General features: G+C 46.2%; 2 protein-coding genes across 3 annotated transcripts in view; one reads left to right on the top strand and one right to left on the bottom strand.

The window, feature by feature from the left end:
• The window catches only part of GRIN3B (glutamate ionotropic receptor NMDA type subunit 3B), a 158,985-nt gene extending 139,938 nt beyond the window's left edge, over nt 1–19,047 (top strand). For both annotated transcript variants that reach the window (XM_068234034.1, XM_068234033.1), the window contains 2 exons: nt 7,827–7,894; nt 18,680–19,047. In XM_068234034.1, coding sequence (XP_068090135.1) covers nt 7,827–7,894; nt 18,680–18,980 — 369 coding nt within the window. In that variant the 3' untranslated portion in view covers nt 18,981–19,047. The remainder of the gene's footprint in view (nt 1–7,826; nt 7,895–18,679) is intronic.
• A 185-nt stretch (nt 19,048–19,232) lies between these two features.
• TMEM259 (transmembrane protein 259) overlaps nt 19,233–20,617 on the bottom strand; it is a 144,336-nt gene continuing 142,951 nt past the window's right edge. Inside the window, exon 11 of the mRNA XM_068234038.1 lies at nt 19,233–19,382. Within this exon, the coding sequence (XP_068090139.1) occupies nt 19,248–19,382 (135 nt within the window). The 3' untranslated portion in view covers nt 19,233–19,247. The remainder of the gene's footprint in view (nt 19,383–20,617) is intronic.

The raw sequence follows: 20,617 nt of genomic DNA, 5'->3' as shown, positions 1-20,617 counted from the left end.
TTCGGACAGATGGTGTTAAATGCGGAACTGAAGTCCAGGAGGAGGATCCTTGCACATGACTTGGGTTTATCCAGGTGTTCAGTGATGTGTGCAAGAATGATGTTGATGGTGTCATCCACAGATCGGTTGGCCCTGTATGCAAATTGGAGAGGGTCCAGTAGTAGACCAATGTGGTTCTGCAGATGGGACAGGACCAGTCTTTCGAAGGTCTTCATGATGATTGGGGTTAAGGCCACCGGTCTGAAGTTGTTTAGATCCGTGACTCCTGGCTTTTTGGGGACCGAAATGATGTCGGCTTTTTTGAAACAGGAAGGAACTTTTCCCAGCTCCAGAGATCTGTTGAAAATGGAGGCTAGGACCGGGGCTAGCTGACCTGCACAGATTTTCAGACAGGATGGGGATATGCCATCCGGGCCTGAGGCCTTCCTTGTCTTTAGCTTCCGGAGGTGCTTTAGAACATCGGTCTCCTGGACTGTAGCCAGTGCTGGGGGGGGGGGGGGGAGGGCATGCAGACCAGAGTGTGGAGGAGAGGAGGGTCGTGGATGCCTGAGAGAGGATGTGGTCACCTGATCTGCGGGGTGGATTGGTTCGGCCTCTAACCTGCAATAGAACTTATTGAGCTCCTCGGCTAGTGCGGTGTTTGGAAGTGTGTGTTGAGGAGTGGGCCTGAAGTTTGTGGCAGCCCTTAGGCCAGGCTTTCTCAACCAGGGTTCCCTGGAACCCCAGGATTCCTTGAGTACTCTGCAGGGGTTCCCTGGCATTTTCCCCCATCGTGGGGTAAGTATAACAGAGCACACTATAATAGGTGGTATTGTAACAAGAAGCACTAAATTGGGGGCTCAGGAGACAGTATAATGAGTGGCAGTGTAATAGGGGGTAGTGAAATAAGCAGCCACACATACTTTTAAAGACCATGCCTCCTGCAAAATAAATACAGGGGTTCCTCAAGATCAAAAAATGGTTGGCAGGGGCTCTTTGAGGTCCAAAAGTTATTTGCAGGGTTCCTCCAGGGTAGAAAGGTTGAGAAAGGCTGCCTTAGGCCTTTCCAGACCTCTCGAGCGTTGTTGGATTGAAGGTTGATTTTCAGCTTGTTTGAGTATTCTCTCTTTGCCACCTTCAGCTCTCGTTTTAAGGTGTTCCTGACCTCCCTGAACTCCTCTGGTGTTCCATATTTGTGGGCTTCCTCTTTTGACTTACGTAGCTTGCGTAGTCTGCCATTGAACCAGGGCTTATTACATAGTTACATAGTTACATAGTTATTTTGGTTGAAAAAAGACATACGTCCATCGAGTTCAACCAGTATAAGTATTGTTTGGGAAGATCTTAATGGTCGCCGCTGGAATGCATGTTTCCTCGCAGAATCTAATGTAGGAGGTGACATTTTCTGACCATTCCTCCAGACAGGAAGATTCCAGGGCTGACCAATCAGTGCTGTCGAAACAGGCCTGAAGTTGCCCCTTGGCTTCCTCCGTCCATTTTTTGATGGTCCTGACTGACGGCTTTGAGGTTTCAAGATGCCTTCTGTAGGTGGGGATCAGGTGAATTATGCAGTGATCCGAGGTGCCTAGAGCAGCTTGGCTTGTAGCCTTGTACGCATCTTTGAGTACTGTGTAACAGTGGTCCAGGGTACTCTGGTTCCTTGTAGGGCAGGTGATGTGTTGTTTGTATCGAGGCAGCTCCTGGCGAAGGTTTGCCCTATTGAAATCTCCTAGGATGATGAAGAAGGAGTGTGGGAGGGATGTCTCCCCCATTGAGATGACATCGCTGAGTGTGCGCAGAGCATTATTGGTGTTGGCATCTGGGGGGATGTAAGTGCAAGCAAGAACGTAGGAGCTGAATTCCCTGGGAGAGTACTGAGGCCTGCAGTTAATGATTAGGAGCTCGAGGTCTGGAAAGCAGCATTTATGCAGGATGGTGGTGTTGGAGCACCAGGAGGAGTTGATGTAGAAACAGATACCTCCTCCTTTGCTTTTCCCCGAGAGTGCCTGGTCGCGGTCTCCACGAAAGAGATTGAAGCCAGGTAGGTGGAGGGAGTTGTCCGGGATGTATTCATGCAGCCAGGTCTCAGTGAAGCAGAGTACAGGGGAGTTACTGCCAAGCGAGGGTTTGCTGCCGAGCAGTAGAGACAGCTCGTCCAACTTGTTCGGGAGGGAGCGAACGTTCGCTAGCAAAATGGCTGATATAGGTGACCGCAAGCCTTTCCTTTTAAGTCTCACTTGAGCACCCGCTCTCCTCCCCCTCGGCCGGTGTCTGCTCCTGCGGGCCCATTTATCGAGTTGAGCCCAGACTGTGTCCCACAGAGGTAGTGCCTGGGCCTGGTGTTCCCATTCCAGTAGCTTCCTAAGCTGAGAGGCTTAGGAGGCTGCCGACTAGACAGAGTAACTGAAACTAGTCTAAAGACTAAGTGTAACTAAAAAATAACAAAAAAAGTAACAGAAAAAGTAACAAAAAAGTAAAAATGCCGGAGCCGATGTGTCCAAGGCTGCCACCTACGGCGCCATCTTAGCTCCTCATTGCACCACGTGGCCGATGTGACCTGCAAACGCGTGCACGTGGCAGCTGCGACCTATCTCTGGAAGCCCAGCAGCACATGCCAGCTGTGATCTGCCTCTGCCCTCACCATCACATTTGAGCCTGCTGTGTGAGTATTTTTCTCCCTCACTTTTTCACTTTCTCAAGAACTGTTTCATCAGGGTTAGCCATTGGCATTAATTAGCATCGCACTGCTATAGACACTGCTCCACATCGTTGCCACAGCTGCTGCATGAGAAATGTGTTTTCCACTACAAGTGGAAAACATTTTCAAAAAGACTAGTTTTTGAGAAAATTGATACGTTATTGAAAAAAAAAAGCTTTCTAAATTGAGTTAAATGACACATAATGTAACCTTACCCATCGGCATTGCAGTTGTACATAGATTCCCAGCAAAAGCAGTGAACTTGCTGCTGGTGTACAGCCACAATATTACTGTATAAGGATCCCTGCCAAATATACACACTATTTACTGTCTAAATAATACAAAAAATGCAAAATCTCCATACCAGACTCTTTTACTTCTAGTCACTCATGCACTCAGACATAGCCAGAATTCAGAGCCCAGACAACATGGGGCTCCATGCCTTGAGCTATACCAGCCTCTATGGTTAAGGGGTTAAGAAGGGGCGGATCTTGGAGATATTAAGGAGGTGGAAATTGCAGGCTCTGGTGATGTTTTGGATGTGTGGGATGAAGGAGAGGTCAGAGTCCAAGGTGACACCCAGACAGCGGGCCTGGGAGGTAGGGAGAATGGTTGTGTTGTCGATTGTGAGGTGGAAATCTGGGAGGGGTGCAGCAGCATGGGGTGGAAAGATCAGGAGCTCAGTTTTGTCTAGGTTAAGCTTTAGGAACCTAGCTGACATCCAGGAGGAAATTGCTGAGAGACACGAGGAGACCTTGTTTATGGTGGTGGATGAGAGATCAGGGGTATGGAGGTAAATCTGAGTGTCATCTGCATAAAGGTGGTAATTGAAGCCCAGGGAGGAGATAAGCTTGCCAATTGAGGAAGTGTATATGGAGAAAAGAAGGGGGCCTAGAACAGAGCCCTGGGGGACCCCAACTGAGAGGGGGGCAGGGGTTGGGGCCCAGTTGAAGCCACAATCGGCGGCGAATCGCGAAGGCTCTATTCCAGGGGCATCACACTGCTTCCAGTTATCCCTCAGCACTCGGGTAAGCTTCCTACCTTTTGACACGGTTGGTCACATCCATTGTTTCCTAGCTGGCGCGGTCCAGCCCTCTCACTACCTTTTCATGCTGGTCTCTTTGCTCTCCTCTTTCACTTTTCACTATTTCTCAGTGCACAGGGTCCATCGTCTTCCTTGTTTAACCCTTTCAGGTCCTACAGTGATCATTTATGGGGGATTCTTCTTTTTGTTATAGCACTAGCACTTTAGCTTGCTCTATTTATGGTGATATAGGGTGATATTCATCATTTATCACTATTTGGAAGCCGATTCATGATTGTATGTAATATTTTATTCATATATCATGTTTATTTATTATAATGGTGTGCTATCCTGGATTATTCATTTTAATTGATTTTATTGTTGGAACCTAATTGTTATACAATAAAGCTTTTGTTACTTTGCTTAAACTTGTGTGGTGCGGTCTCTGTGGGGATAAGTCTTTATTTTGGTTGTTGCAGGAGCTCAGTTTTGTCTAGGTTAAGCTTTAGGAACCTAGCTGACATCCAGGAGGAAATTGCTGAGAGACACGAGGAGACCTTTTTTATGGTGGTGGATGAGAGATCGGGGGTATGGAGGTAAATCTGAGTGTCATCTGCATAAAGGTGGTAATTGAAGCCCAGGGAGGAGATAAGCTTGCCAATTGAGGAAGTGTATATGGAGAAAAGAAGGGGACCTAGAACAGAGCCCTGGGGGACTCCAACTGAGAGGGGGGCAGGGGTTGAGGAGGAGCCATTGAAGGAAGTGGTGAAGGAGCGATTGGATAGGTAGGAGGAGATCCAGGCCAAGGCAAGATCATGGATGCCCATGGACTGTAGTGATTGGAGGAGGAGGGAGTGGTCAACAGTGTCAAAAGCTGCAGAGAGGTCAAGGAGGAGCAGGATGGAATAACTGCCTTTGGCCCAGGCAAGGGTAAGGTCGTTGACCATCTTGGCAAGGGCTGTTTTAGTTGAGTGTGCAGGTCGGAATCCAGACTGTAGGGGGTCAAGTAGGGTATTGGTGTTGATGTATTGGGTAATGCGTTGGTGGACTAGGCGTTCGAGGAGTTTAGAAGCATAGGGAAGGAGGGAGATTGGGCGGTAGTTTGAGGGTAGGGATGGGTCGAGTGAGGGTTTTTTCAGCAGGGGAAGTACAGTGGCCTGTTTGAATGCTTTGGGGAAGATGCCTGTGGAAAGCAAGAGATTGAACAAGGAGGTGAGGACTGGGGCCAGGTCAGGGAAGTGGGGACGAAGAGTATTCGCGGGTACCGGATCACAGGTAGAGGATGTGGGGGGGGGGGAGCCATAAGTAGCAGGCTGACTTCATCAATAGTGGCAGGAGCAAAAGAGGCGAGGGGTGGATGAGACAGGGGAGCAGCTGGGAGGGAAGGCAAGGGGACAACCTGAAAGGCGTTGGGAAGGTAGGGATGGAGGAGGGAAATTTCATTGCGTATTGTTGCAATTTTAGTGGTGAAGTGGTTGGCAAAGTCGTTGGCTGAGAGGGAGGAGCTGGGAGGGGGAGGAGTGGGGTTGAGGAGGGAATTGAAGGTAGCAAAAAGCTGTCGAGGGTTGGAAGCTTGGGTTCCAATCAGTGCTGCAAAGTACCTTTGTTTAGCCTCAGAGAGGGCAGTATGGAAGAGTAACAGTTTGGCCTTGTAATCTAGGAAGTCAGAATTGAGATGTGATTTCCTCCATTTCCGTACGACTGCTCGAGTTTCTTTCCTGAGGTTACGTGTGTGAGTGTTGTGCCATGGTTGGGGGTTGGGGGGCTTGTTAGGGCAGAAGATTGAGGGGGCAGCTTGATCTAAAGCAGATGAGAGGGCAAGGTTATATTGTGCAGCCGCTTCATTGGGGCATGTTAGGGTGGGTAGGTGGGAGGAGAGGGAGAGAAGGGGACTTGCTAGGACATTTGGGCTGAGATTACGTAGGTCTCTCTGCCATCGACCAGGCTGAGGGGTGGGGAGAGAAGTTGTGGGTGGGGAGATGGTGAAGGTGAGGAGGTGATGGTCAGAGATAGGGAAAGGTGCGATGTCCAGGTTGCTGAGGGAGGTGGACTTTGTGAATATGAGGTCAAGAGTATGACCAGCGCGGTGGGTGGCGGAATTTGTGTGCTGAGAGAGACCAAGGGATTTGGTGAGGGAGAGTAGCTGCTTGGCAGCAGTGGAGATAGGCTCATCAATAGGTAAGTTGAAATCCCCGAGTATGATGGTGGAGAGGTCAGATGACAGGATGTGGGGGAGCCAGGAGGCCAGGTTGTCCAGGAAGAGTGAAGTTGGAGCAGATGGGGGTGATATAGGGCCGCAATGATGGCTGGGAGAGGTTGGTACAGGCGGATTACATGGGCCTCAAAGGATGAGAAGTGCAAGGAAGGGGGCGGTGATAGGACCCGGAAGGTGCAGGATGCGGAAAGAAGCAGGCCCACACCTCCTCCAGACTTGTTGTCAGGTCTGGGGGTGTGACTGAGATGCAGTCCCGCATAGGAGAGAGCAGCGGCTGCGGTACAGTCAGAGGGGGTGAGCCATGTTTCTGTGAGGGCGAGGAAGGTGAGGGATTTGGAGAGGAAGAGCTCATGGATTGATGTGAGCTTGTTGCGGACAGATCTGGCATTCCATAGACCACAAAGCAGAGGGAGAGAGTGCCTGGGGGTGTATGGATGGGAATAAGATTATTATTTGGCTGGCAGATGGCGGATCTGTACGGCCGGCTCCGCAAAAAAACGCTAATGTGAACCGGGCCTAAGACAAATGGAGCCCCAGGTCCACTCCCTCCACCACACAGACTCCACGCAGGCTAAATGTAAACACAAGCGGAAATAATCCGCTTTGTTTACATTGTACGGCGCTGCTGCGCAGCAGCGCCGTAAGGCAGATCGGCGATCCCCGGCCAATCAGCGGCCGGGGATCGCCGCCATGTGACAGGGGACAGCCTGACACTGGCTGCACAGGACGGATAGCGTCCTGTGCAGCCCAGATCACCAGGGGGGACAGGGAGGAGAGGGAGGAGGGGAATCTCGCCGCGGAGGGGGGCTTTGAGGTGCCCCCCCCCCCCGCAACACCCATCAGGCAGGAGTGATCAGACCCCCCCAGCACATCATCCCCCTAGTGGGGAAAAAAGGGGGGCGATCTGGTCACTCTGCCTGCACCCTGATCTGTGCTGGGGGCTGTAGAGCCCACCCAGCACAGATCAGCTAAAACAGCGCTGGTCCTTAAGGGGGGGTAAGGGGTGGGTCCTCAAGTGGTTAAGAAAGATAATAAAGATACAGGAAATTTACATGACATCCTTTTTATGGTTAATATCCACAGTTATCCTTATTCTCTATTTCATTTCAAAGGATGGTCTCCTCCCTGCACTTAGTGTAACTTTATAAACATGCCAAATTAGCAGCAAAGTGTGGGAGTTATATGACTACCACTAAGCTCCAGCACTTGAAAAGCTCTGTATTTTTTAGCTCATGTTGTCTCCTAGAAGGGAAAGCACAGCCAAACTGTTGCCGACCATCCAGAACGCATAAGGAGACGTGGGTGAGTTTTCATACCATCCCTGGTTGTATGCAGGGCTGGGCCAAGGCAGAGGTGAGAGAGGCTCCAGCCTCAGGGTGCAGTGTAGGAGGGGGCGCACAACTCACTCAGCTATCATTCCACTATTGTGTTTGCAGCAAAGAGAAGTAAGAAAAGGGGATACATGTCAGTGACTTGAAGCCAGATAACTAGAGATGAAAGTGTTTGGGGGGTTTGGGGCTCTGGGGCACCTCTTATAGCAATCAGTGTGTGACGCCTGGGGTGAGAGGTATGGGGGGGCACTTTGGTGTCTAAGCCTTGGGTGCTGGAGGACCTTGTCTCTGGTTGTATGGAAGGGTCTATGGAGTGGCCAGAGACACAGACAGCTACTTTCAGGTATCTACAGCCATTCTCACTTTTATTAGTGTGTGTGTGTTTGTGTTGTTTCACTATTTCTTCTAGTATCTAACTTTGTTTTGGGTTCTTTCTTTAGTTCCATGGCCTCTCCCCTCATACGCATAATCACTACAATATTTGTTAATTTGTTTTTCTCTGTTTCTCTATCTTCAAAGCAGTTATATTGTTCTGAATTACATCACACATATTTGTAATGTAATTTTAATATTTCACAGAAAATTCATCGGGCTTTAAACATGACCATCGAAGACAATGATGAGAAGCCTACAAAACCTGATAAACGGTATGCTGGTCTGGTTTTTTTTTTTTCACTTTCTATTTTGTTTTCAATGAGAGTGTCCAGATTACTTATCCAATGGAAAGGAGATAATATAACAGGGGTGCTCCTTTGAAAAACAAAACAAAAACTTGCTGTCTGAGATGGTACTGCTTACCATAAGGGGCTTGATTCGCAAAGCGGTGCTAACCCAGTTAGAGACTTTAGGCGTGATAACCATTGCACGACGCTGGTGAAAAGCCAGTTTAGGCGTGATAAGTTTAGGCATGATAAGTTTAGATAAGTTTAGATCGCACGCAAAGTCCCGCACGCAAAGCAGCGCCATTAAACTCTATGCAAAGTGCACCAGACTTTGCTAGCTCAAAACTTTTGATCAGCTGTGCACTGCGGTGGTAACCCAGTTGGTGCTTAAACTTATCATGGCTAAACTTATCACACCTAAACTTAACATGCCTAAACTTATCACACCTAAACTTATCACACCTAAACTTATCATGCCTAAACTGAGTTTAGGCATGATAAAGGGCTTTTCACCAGCGTACTAACTGCTAGCACCGCTATGTGAATCAGGCCCAAGATGTGCACTAACATGTATCCAAGTTATACTTGTTTATAACATTGTTCACACATAACATTGTTGGAATATCTATGCCAGGGCTGCTACCTCATCCCTTTAACTGCTGACATTTTGGTGTTACTTACCATTATTATTATATATTTATATAGTGCTGCTAGTTCAAGGCGAGAGTGCTATCCAGGAAACAAAATTACTTTTGCACTGCAGCTGAGTTGAACAAACAACTGTTTGTATGTGCAATTTGTTCCTTACAGTTGACATATAAGATGAAGTATAATTCAATTATTTCAGTAAATAAGGGGATGAGCTAGCAAAACTAATCAATGCCATATGAAGGCAAGTTATCACGCTGGTTCATTGGAAATGAGTTTAATTTGGCCTTTTTTTTAAACTCCTTGCAGTAAATAGGGCATTTGTTAACTGCAATACTATATTGTAAGCAATATACTGTAAGCAATCAAAACTAACATGCTGAGGCGGTAATGGCATTTGAGCAGGATAGATAGATAGATAGATAGATAGGCGATATATCTATCTATCTATCTATATATCTATCTATCTATCTATCTATCTATCTATCTATCTATCTATCTATCTATCTATATATATATATATATATATATATATATATATATATACACAGTGGCTTGCAAAAGTATTCGGCCCCCTTGAAGTTTTCCACATTTTGTCATATTACTACCACAAACATGAATCAATTTTATTGGAATTCCACGTGAAAGACCAGTACAAGGTGGTGTACATGTGAGGAGTGGAACACAAATCATACATGATTCCAAACATTTTTTACAAATCAATAACTGCAAAGTGGGGTGTGCGTAATAATTCAGCCCCCTGAGTCAACACTTTGTAGAACCACCTTTTGCTGCAATTACAGCAGCCAGTCTTTTAGGGTATGTCTCCAGGGCCGGGCCGAGGCATAGGCTGGAGAGGCTCCAGCCTCAGGGCGCAGTGTAGGAGGGGGCACAGAATTCATTCAGCTGTCATTCCTAATTGTGTTTGAAGCAGAAAGAAATAATACAAGGGGATACATGGCAGTGACTGCAAGCCAGATAACTAGATATTAAGGTGTTGGGGAGGTTGTGGGCCCTGTGGCGCCTCTTAGTCAATAGCAATCAGTGTGTGATGGCTGGGGAGGCAGGGATGGAGGGGCGCACTTTGGTGTCTCAGCCTTGGGCGCTGGAGGACCTTGTCCCGGCTCTGTATGTCTCTACCAGCTTTGCACATCTAGAGACTGAAATCCTTGCCCATTATTCTTTGCAAAACAGCTCCAGCTCAGTTAGATTAGATGGACAGTGTTTGTGAACAGCAGTTTTCAGATCTTGGCACAGATTCTCGACTGGGCCATTCTAAAGGTCCGTACACACGCCGGACTGGAGGCGACGACGGGTCCGTCGTCACCTCCCGCGGGGTGGGCGTTCCAACGACAGTCCGGCATGTGTACAGTCTGTCGGCGGACTGATACGGCTGTTTCTGAGTGATCCGCCGGGTGGATCGCTCAGAAACAGCCGTATCAGTCTGCAGACAGACTGTACACACGCCGGACTGTCGCTGGAACGCCCACCCAGCGGGAGATGACGACGGACCCGTCGTTGCCTCCAGTCTGGCGTGTGTATGGACCTTAACACATAGATATGTTTTGTTTTAAACCATTCCATTGTTGCCCTGGCTTTATGTTTAGGGTAGTTGTCCTGCTGGAAGGTGAACCTCCGCTCCAGTCTCAAGTGTTTTGCAGACTCCAAGAGATTTTCTTCCAAGATTGCCCCGTATTTGGCTTCATCCATCTTCCTATCAACTCTGACCAGCTTCCCTTTCCCTGCTGAAGTGAAGCACCCCCAGAGCATGATGCTGCCACCACCATATTTGACAGTGGGGATGGTGTGTTCTGAGTGGTGTGCAGTGTTAGTTTTCCGCGACACATAGCGTTTTGCATTTTTGCCAAAAAGTTCCATTTTGGTCTCATCTGACCAGAGCACCTTCTTCCACATGGTTGCTGTATCCCCCACATGGCTTGTGGCAAACTGCAAATGGGACTTCTTATGCTTTTCTGTTAACAATGGCTTTCTTCTTTCCACTCTTCCATAAAGGCCAACTTTGTGCAGTGCACGACTAATAGTTGTCCTGTGGACAGATTCCCCCACCTGAGCTGTAGATCTCTGAAGCTCGTCCAGAGTCACAGTGGGCCTCTTGAATGCATTTCTGATCAGCGTTCTCCTTGTTCGGCTTGTGAGTTTAGGTGGATGGCCTTGTCTTGGTAGGTTTACAGTTGTGCCATACTCCTTCCATTTCTGAATGGTCGCTTGAACAGTGCTCCGTGGGATGTTCAAGGCTTTGGAAATCTTTTTGTAGCCTAAGTCTGCTTTAAATTTCTCAATAACTTTATCCCTGACCTAGCAAGGAAATGAGTAGCGCTACTTAAAAACAGACTAGTGCCTACCTGCAAAAGAGTGCAAGCCCCACTTGTGGGGTCGAATACACACCGAGCATACACATGACCTATCTACCACTGGAGGATGTTGGTTTCCTGTAACAGCTTGCATGCAACCTATTAAGTACTCGTCCCTCCCACTGCGAAGAAGTCAATCCTCCATGGGAGGGGCCTAACACTAACTAAATCCTAACCTATGTATATGCACAGCCTGGGTGCGTTACAAAATAAAATTAAAAAATCGAAAATTGCGCAAAAGGTGGAGCAGCGGGAAACCAACATCCTCCAGTGGTAGACAGGTCATGTGTATGCTCGGTGTGTATTCGACCCCACAAGTGGGGCTTGCACTCTTTTGCAGGTAGGCACTATTCTGTTTTTAAGTAGCGCTACTCATTTCCTTGCTATGTACTAATTTAATTCGTTTTTGGTCAGCTGCTCCCACTTAACAGCCATGCTTTTGGTGTATATGCAGAGCTTCTGTTTGGGTTCAAGGTGCGTTTGTAGTTCCTGGGGGGGCTAAGCGCATCTCTGATTGGAGGCCATTCGGAGGCGGCCTGGTGTTGCGTTTATCCCTGACCTGTCTGGTGTGTTCTTTGGACTTCATGGTGTTTTTGCTCCCAAGATTCTCTTAGACAACCCCTGAGGCTGTCACAGAGCAGCTGTATTTGTACTGACATTAGATTACACACAGGTGCACTCTATTTAGTCATTAGCACTCATCAGGCAATATCTATGGGCACATGACTGCACTCAGACCAAAGGGGGCCGAATATTAACGCACACCCCACTTTGCAGTTATTGATTTGTAAAAAATGTTTGGAATCATGTATGATTTTTGTTCCACTTCTCACGTGTAAACCACTTAGTATTGGTCTTTCACGTGGAATTCCAATAAAATTGATTCATGTTTGTGGCAGTAATATGACAAAATGTGGAAAACTTCAAGGGGGCCGAATACTTTTGCAACCCACTGTGTGTGTGTGTGTGTGTGTATATATATATGTATGTATATATATATATATATATATATATATATATATATATATATATATATATATATATATATATATAGTGGAGGAAATAATTATTTGACCCCTCACTGATTTTGTAAGTTTGTCCAATGACAAAGAAATGAAGAGTCTCAGAACAGTATCATTTCAATGGTAGGTTTATTTTAACAGTGGCAGATAGCACATCAAAAGGAAAATCGAAAAAATAACCTTAAATAAAAGATAGCAACTGATTTGCATTTCATTGAGTGAAATAAGTTTTTGAACCCTCTAACAATAAAAGACTTAATACTTAGTGGAAAAAACCTTGTTTGCAAGCACAAAGGTCAAACGTTTCTTGTAATTGATGACCAAGTTTGCACACATTTTAGGAGGAATGTTGGTCCACTCCTCTTTGCAGATCATCTCTAAATCCCTAAGGTTTCGAGGCTGTCTCTGTGCAACTCTGAGCTTGAGCTCCCTCCATAGGTTTTCTATTGGATTAAGGTCCGGAGACTGACTAGGCCACTCCATGACCTTAATGTGCTTCTTCTTGAGCCACTCCTTTGTTGCCTTTGCTGTATGTTTTGGGTCATTGTCGTGCTTGAACACCCATCCACGACCCATTTTCAGTTTCCTGGCAGAGGGAAGGAGGTTGTCGTTCAGGATTTCACAATACATGGCTCCGTCCATTTTCCCGTTAATGCGATTAAGTTGTCCTGTGCCCTTAGCAGAAAAACACCCCCAAAGCAAAATGTTTCCACCCCCATGCTTGACGGTGGGGACGGTGTTTTGGGGGTCATAGGCAGCATTTTTCTTCCTCCAAACACAGCGAGTTGAGTTAATGCCAAAGAGCTCTATTTTGGTCTCATCAGACCACAGCACCTTCTCCCAGTCACTCACAGAATCATTCAGGTGTTCATTGGCAAACTTCAGACGGACCTGCACATGTGCCTTCTTGAGCAGGGGGACCTTGCGAGCCCTACAGGATTTTAATCCATTGCGGTGTAATGTTTTTCCAATGGTTTTCTTGGTGACTGTGGTCCCTGCTAATTTGAGGTCATTCACTAACTCCTCCCGTGTAGTTCTAGGATGCTTTTTCACCTTTCTCAGAACCATTGACACCCCACGAGGTGAGATCTTGCGTGGAGCCCCAACGCGAGGTCGATTGATGGTCATTTTGTGCTCCTTCCATTTTCGAACAATCGCACCAACAGTTGTCACCTTCTCTCCCAGCTTCTTGCTAATGGTTTTGTAGCCCATTCCAGCCTTGTGCAGGTCTACAATTTTGTCTCTGACATCCTTGGACAGGTCTTTCCCATGTTGGAGAGTTTGGAGTCTGCTTGATTGATTGATTCTGTGTACAGGTGTCTTTTATACAGGTGACTAGTTAAGACAGGTGTCCTTAATGAGGGTGACTAATTGAGTAGAAGTGTCTAACCACTCTGTGGGAGCCAGAACTCTTAAAGGGATACTGTAGGGGGTCGGGGGAAAATGAGCTGAACTTAACCGGGGCTTCTAATGGTCCCCCGCAGACATCCTGTGCCCGCGCAGCTGCTCACCGATGCTCCGGCCCCGCCTTCGGTTCACTTCTGGAATTTCTGACTTTAAAGTCAGAAAACCACTGCGCCTGCGTTGCCGTGTCCTCGATCCCGCACAGTATCCCTTTAATGGTTGGTAGGGGTTCAAAAACTTATTTCACTCAATGAAATGCAAATCAGTTGCTATCTTTTATTTAAAGAGACTCCGTAACAAAAATTGCATCCTGTTTTTTATCATCCTACAAGTTCCAAAAGCTATTCTAATGTGTTCTGGCTTACTGCAGCACATTCTACTATCACCGTCTCTGTAATAAATCAACTTATCTCTCTCTTGTCAGACTTGTCAGCCTGTGTCTGGAAGGCTGCCAAGTTCTTCAGTGTTGTGGTTCTGTGATGCATCTCCCCCCTCCAGGCCCCTCTCTGCACACTGCCTGTGTATTATTTAGATTAGGGCAGCTTCTCTCTTCTCTCTTATCTTTTACAAGCTGGATAAATCCTCCTCTGAGCTGGCTGGGCTTTCACATACTGAGGAATTACAGAGCTGCCTGCACTCTGCAGGAAGAAACAGCCTGACACTTCAGTGGAAGATAGCTGCAGGGGGAAAGAAACACACAAATGATCTCTTGAGATTCAAAAGGAAGGGTGTATACAGCCTGCTTGTGTATGAATGTATTTTCTATGTGTGGACATACTGTACATCAACCTACTTCCTGTTTTGGTGGCCATTTTGTTTGTTTATAAACAAACTTTTTAAAACTGTTTTTAACCACTTTTAATGCGGCGAGGAGCGGCGAAATTGTGACAGAGGGTAATAGGAGATGTCCCCTAACGCACTGGTATGTTTACTTTTGTGCGATTTTAACAATACAGATTCTCTTTAAGGTTATTTTTTCGATTTTCCTTTTGGTGTGCTATCTGCCACTGTTAAAATAAACCTACCATTGAAATGATACTGTTCTGAGACTTTTCATTTCTTTGTCATTGGACAAACTTACAAAATCAGTGAGGGGTCAAATAATTATTTCCTCCACTGTATATATATATATATATATATATATATATATATATATATATATATTTTTCTTTTTTTTTTTTTTCTTTTCCCTAACCTGTAGTCACCATTATTTTTTTATGGATTCAAATTGCACCAGTTGAACAATTGTAAAATATTTAGTATAGTAGCGACACCAAAGAGATGTTCTTACTGATGCAAAATAATTGTGAGGCGAGACTTTTAACAGTGCAGGTAGCTGGCCTTTTCCCACATGCACAATTGCAAAACTCAAACCGTTGTTGATCCCCTAGGATATCCCAATGCAGATATTGTTCAATAGAGCAGCCATCTCTGTCAAGCTGAGATCCAAAGGTCAAACTGTAGTCCTAAAGCAATAACTTTCCATCTTCTCCCAGCACCCACCCTGGAGTAAAACAAGCCCTTGCAGCCTGTGCACTCCTGCCCCGGCTCCAGCAGCATGATGGCAGAGCTGATGAAAAAATATTAATTAGTCCGCAGTTCAAGTGTAAATTTGCTCATGTCATCCACAATATCAAATAGATCATGCATGCTTGATGATTAAATCAGAGGATAATATTGTGACCCAGCAGTAGCAGACTGTTGATACAATTAAGAAATCCAAACAGATATACTGTATATAAAACAATCTCTGGCATCTGCATTATGAATGACTGGGCCCAAGCTTAAGAAGGAACTCCACTTAAAGTGAACCTAAACTGAGTAAAATTATTTAAAGTAAACACATGATGTACCTGCAAATGAATATTACATGCTTACCTCGCTGCCAGTTCCCCCCAGAAGCTCACCACTTTCTTCTAACAATGATTCTTTCCACTTCTGACAAGAGTTTGTCAGAACTGAAATATATCAGTTGCTGTTAGTTATATATCAGTTGCTGTCAGTTATAATTGAAAGGATAACTGGTGAGCAAGTTAATGTCCATATTAACATGTGGTATAAGTGGGCAATATTACAATTTAAGCTCTTCAGGACCACAAGCTTTACCCCCCCCCCCCCCGCCCCCCCCTAAGGACCAGGCTATTTTTTCACAAAAACGGTCACTTCAGCTTTAAAGGCTCGCTGCAGGCTCCCCCCCCCCCCCTCTTTTCTCCCCACCAACAGAGCTCTCTGTCTGATCGCTCCCCCAATGTTTTTTTTTTTTTTTACAAATATTTATTTCTTTATTTTTGTAATATTTTTATCGCTTCTTCCCCCCTTCTTCTACCAGCCAGTCAGTACAATCGGCTGTGATAGGCTCCAGCCTATCACAGCGGATCACTTTTGTCCCTCTGGAGGGGAAAACCGAGTGACACGGCGGTCCCCTGTACAGCGCTGCCTTAGATTGCAGCGCTGTACATACTAAATCTGTCTAACAGTCTCCTAGCGGCGATCACCACTGGGAGACTAAAGACGGAGCGGAGCCTACCAAGCAGGAGATGCACGCGCAGCCTGCGCACCATCTCCTGCAGTAGCCGGCCCCAGGACTTGACGCCAATTGACGTTAGGCGGTACTCGCTGCATTGGTGTGACGTGGTCTTTAGGAAGTTAATTGAGTGTTCAGCCGCAGGGATGCGGCGTTTCAGCTATGGCCTTAATGCTGAAGAGAACTGACAAGTAAAAAGAGGTATTTTTGTAGGCTTCAGACTCTCTTTAAGTTCCAGTAAATGTATGTTGAGAGGATTGCAGGCCTGTCATTGCTAGTTCCCTTAAAGAGAACCCGAGGTGGCCTTGTATTACGTAAGTGGGGCACAGAGGCTGGTTGGGCACACTAACACCAGCCTCTGTTGCCCCATCGTGTGTGTCAAAGACCCCCCTGCTCGCCGCTAAACTCCCCGCAGTGCTGGCGACACGCAGCGCGTCGCCAGCACAATGTTTACTCTATCGCTGTCTGTCAGCGCCGCTCCCACGCCTCCTCCGCATCGCCGCTACCCGCCCTCGTCCCTTCCCTCCAATCAGCGGGAGGGAAGGGACGAGGGCGGGTAGCGGCGATGCGGAGGAGGCGGCGGAGCGGCGCTGACAGACAGCGCTAGAGTAAACATTGTGCTGGCGACACGCTGCGTGTCGCCAGCTCTGCGGGGGTATAGCGGCGAGCAGGGGGGTCTTTGACACACACGATGGGGCAACAGAGGCTGGTGTTAGTGTGCCCAACCAGCCTCTGTGCCCCACTTACGTAATACAAGGCCACCTCGGGTTCTCTTTAACTCTCCTGGTGGTCTATTAAAATCCGCCAGGGGCAGCGCAGCAGTCTTTTTAAAAAAAATTTTTAAATCATGTAGCGAGCTCAGGGCTCGCTACATGATAGCCGCTATGCATCGGCATTCCCCCGCCCACTTCGATCAGGAAATCCCGTTCAAAGAACGGGATGTCCTGGAGAGCTTCCCCCGTCGCCATGGCGACGGGGCGGGATGACGTCACCGATGTTGTGACGTCATTGGGAGTCCCGATCCACCCCTCAGCGCTGCCTGGCACTGTTTGGCCAGGCAGCGCACGGGGTCTGGGGGGGCAGCGCGGCGGGGTTACCGCCAGGAAGGTTAAGAACATGATGGCTGCCTTATCTTCATGCTGATCCTCTGGCTATAATACTTTGAGTTACTCGCCAGAATAAGCATGCACATCAGAGGATCAGCGTAACACAAAGGAATAATTATAATCATCATAGCATCCCATGACAGGAAGCTCCACTCTGCCTACCAAGCAGGAGATGCATGCGCAGCGTGCGCGCGATTTCCTGCAAAAGCCTGCCCCAGGACTTTACACCGATTGGCGTTATTCAGTCCTGGGGCTGCCACCGCGGCCACGCCCATCGGTGTGACGCAGTCCTAGAGTGGTTAACAGTGTGCTGACCAGGAAGCTGTTATGGGGTAACGTCCTTTTTCAAAATAGAGGACGGAGAATTCCATTGATCACAGTGAACAAACAGGACGCAGGAAAGGAGAAAAAGATTGATAAGGTATGTATGAGGTGTGTATGAGAGGTAAGTATGATGTGTGCATGTTTATTTTGACTTTTCATTTTCAGTTCAGGTTTGCTTTAATGACATTATTATATACAGTATACTGTTACATAAAACATTCCTAAGTAGGGATGAGCTTCAATCTTTGCCAAAGTAATTTTCAGATTGAAATGTGCATGCCGGAAATCTATAGTAGGTATGAAATCAGGATGTAATATCACAGTAAACTATGGCTCCACCAACATAAGAAAAACATGACCGTTGATGAACAGGAAGCATTTCATAAGTAGACATAGCTATAGGAAATCCACCATCAGCGGGCTATGCTGAGCTGCCTTGACTTTTGATCATAGAGCATCACTTCAATTAAATGCACAATTTGTCAGCTACATGTGTTAATCCATACCAAACATACTTGACACAGTGCTCAATTCAGACAGCACATCCTCAACACGCGATACTTACCAATTCACTGCTGAATTATCGCAGGGGCAAACCCAGGATTTTCAAGGGGGGCGGGGATTCCTGACAGGTTCCCCTCAGCCACACACAATTCAGTATAATAATATTGTAGAACATCATGCTTGGTACACATAATGCAATTTCCCATCTAACTGACAGATTCTTACAATTATTTCTTAAATGTCCGATCTGTTCCAGATCGACAACGGGATCGACCAGGAGCAGTTTGGATACAGATAATAATAAGGACAGCTGACATTGGTAATGCAGGGGAAAGTGAAGCATTCACCCAGCAGGGGCACAGGGCTGTGTTCATACCTGGCTCTGTGCTAAGTTAAGTTCCCCAGGGCTGCTCCATGCTCTGTAAACACGCTGCTGTTACATCCAAAATCAACTGTAGCAGGGAAAGAAAGGGGGTTGTGCTGTGAGCTGTAGATATTCTGGTGCCTCAGCTTGTGCCTGTCCCCAGACACTGCACTGGCCCTGGTCTGAGGGGGGGATTCTGGGCAGCTGTAATCCCCCCAGTGTTTGCCCAGGTATCCCTTTTATTAGTATTGTGCCATTAAATAATCTCCTAACTGATTTTACTTCTGTGCTGACAGGCGACTGGTTCAAATAGTTTATTGTATTTTCTACAGTTTGCACATTACAACTGCTCTTCCTGTTATAGTATTCAGGTAGCCCATAACTCTGTTTAAACAGGATATGGATAAAGAAAAAAAATAATGGGCACCATTTATTACTACTCTCTGTAACATGTTTCATTTTATTTACCCTTTCTTCAAACTTTTTGTTTTATTTCTTTAAGCTGTAACCTCCAAAGGAATGCCAGTAAAGAGCCTCAGTCTGTGTGGAACAACTTAGGTCGAACCCCCATTCGTCAAGAGAAAAGAGTACACTTTAATTTGGAGACAGTGAATTCCAAGGAGAGACCGTGTGAGAATGGCCAAATCTGCTGCTCCAAAGTTGAGGAGTTAAAGGAGCTGGAGGATAAAATAGAAGATATGAAGGAACAGCTAAGGTCTGCCCTGGTGAGGAAAAGTCAGTTGATGGTGGTCCTTCAGCCCCCATGTAATCATACTCATGCAAAGCCTGAAGGCAACAGATGATAAACACCAGACTGCTTGTCTATATGCAACTCATCTAGTTATAAAAGCTCTGTTGAAGAGCTCACAATTTGATTGCTCGGTTTTTCCAGTGAGGAGTTGCAGGCAGTTCATCACTGAAGGATAAAGGCCAAGGCACACAGAGACTATTAATGCAATCCTCAAAAGTAAATAACCTGGTACGGTGTTGTTTGGAAGGGACACACACACACACACGTGCAATATCTATTATTATTAATGTAATTCATTATTAACTTCACTACAAACATATTATTGAAGTGGAAAAAAAAAAGGATTTTTCACTGTTTTTAGTATGACTTTCTCCATGTGTCTTTTTTCTATTATGACGTTAGTTGCTGCTGAAGAAGATCGTAGTTGACTAGCAATGCCGGGCCACCATATGAACTAGAAAGTAAACGTAAAGGGTACAAATAAATATGTGGCAATTTAAATTTTACTATCTAAAATACAACTATACATTAGTCAGCATTGATAAGCATCATTTCATGTTATTTCAATATAACAATATTTCAGAATACATAATTGATTACATAATTGTCTACTTTCTGACAACCAGCATAGTTTGCTTGTACAGCCAGTGATACCTCTGATTTTGGAGTACATAATATGAATGATGTATTAGCATTGTGATGTCAAGATGGAACTGACCTGTTTATATGTTTTCCCTGGGTGAAATAAACTGCTGAAGCTATTACCAAGGAGGAAAATTGTCGTGCAACTAAACAAATAGCAGTTGTAAAAAAAAAAAATCCCATACTTTCTCACATATACAAAAGACTATATATAAATGCATACATTTTATTTTTATTTATTCAAGTATTTATATAGCGCCAACATATTACGCAGCGCTATACAGAGTTCATTGTCTTGTCACTAACTGTCCCTCAGAGGGGCTCACAATCTAGTCCCAACCATAGTCATATGTCTATGTATGTATCATACAATATGTAGAAAAAGAAGCAGAACCTCCGGGCACCTTCCGTCCAATTTCTTTATTGCAGTGCTTAGGTACAGGTGATACATCTGCGATACATCCGGGTTACGGATCCTCAAGTGATGGTGTGATGAAGGTGGGGGGATGCCGGGCACCAGGTGCAGCTTGCGACGGCTGTTTCGCGTCTCAGTGGACGCTTGGTCACGCTGTGCTCTTTGGAGCACAGGAAACGGCCGTCGCAAGCCCCACCTGGTGCCCGGCATCCCTCCACCTCCATCACACCATCACTTGAGGATCCGTAACCCGGATGTATCGCAGATGTATCACCTGTACCTAAGCACTGCAATAAAGAAATTGGACGGAAGGTGCCCGGAGGGTCTGCTATTTTTTCTACATATTGGATGTTATTGATGGCTTTCTTCATACAGTCCGATGTGCACATGTCCCAGCAGCAGATGCAGGAAGCGTCGGTGATTTGGTGAGAACATTTTTTGCCCATGCACTCACACTGCTCCATGTTACTGTAGGGAGTGCCACTCATATCTGTTTCTCTTTGGTAAAATATGTATGTATCATAGTCTAGGGCCAATTTATGGGAAGCCAATTAACTTATCTGTATGTTTTTGGGATGTGGGAGGAAACCGGAGTGCCCGGAGAAAACCCACACAGACACGGGGAGAACATA

This window comes from Hyperolius riggenbachi, chromosome 1 (assembly GCF_040937935.1).
Source record: "Hyperolius riggenbachi isolate aHypRig1 chromosome 1, aHypRig1.pri, whole genome shotgun sequence".
NCBI classification, from domain to species: Eukaryota; Metazoa; Chordata; class Amphibia; order Anura; family Hyperoliidae; genus Hyperolius; species Hyperolius riggenbachi.
This window is presented reverse-complemented; position numbering and strand designations above follow the sequence as displayed.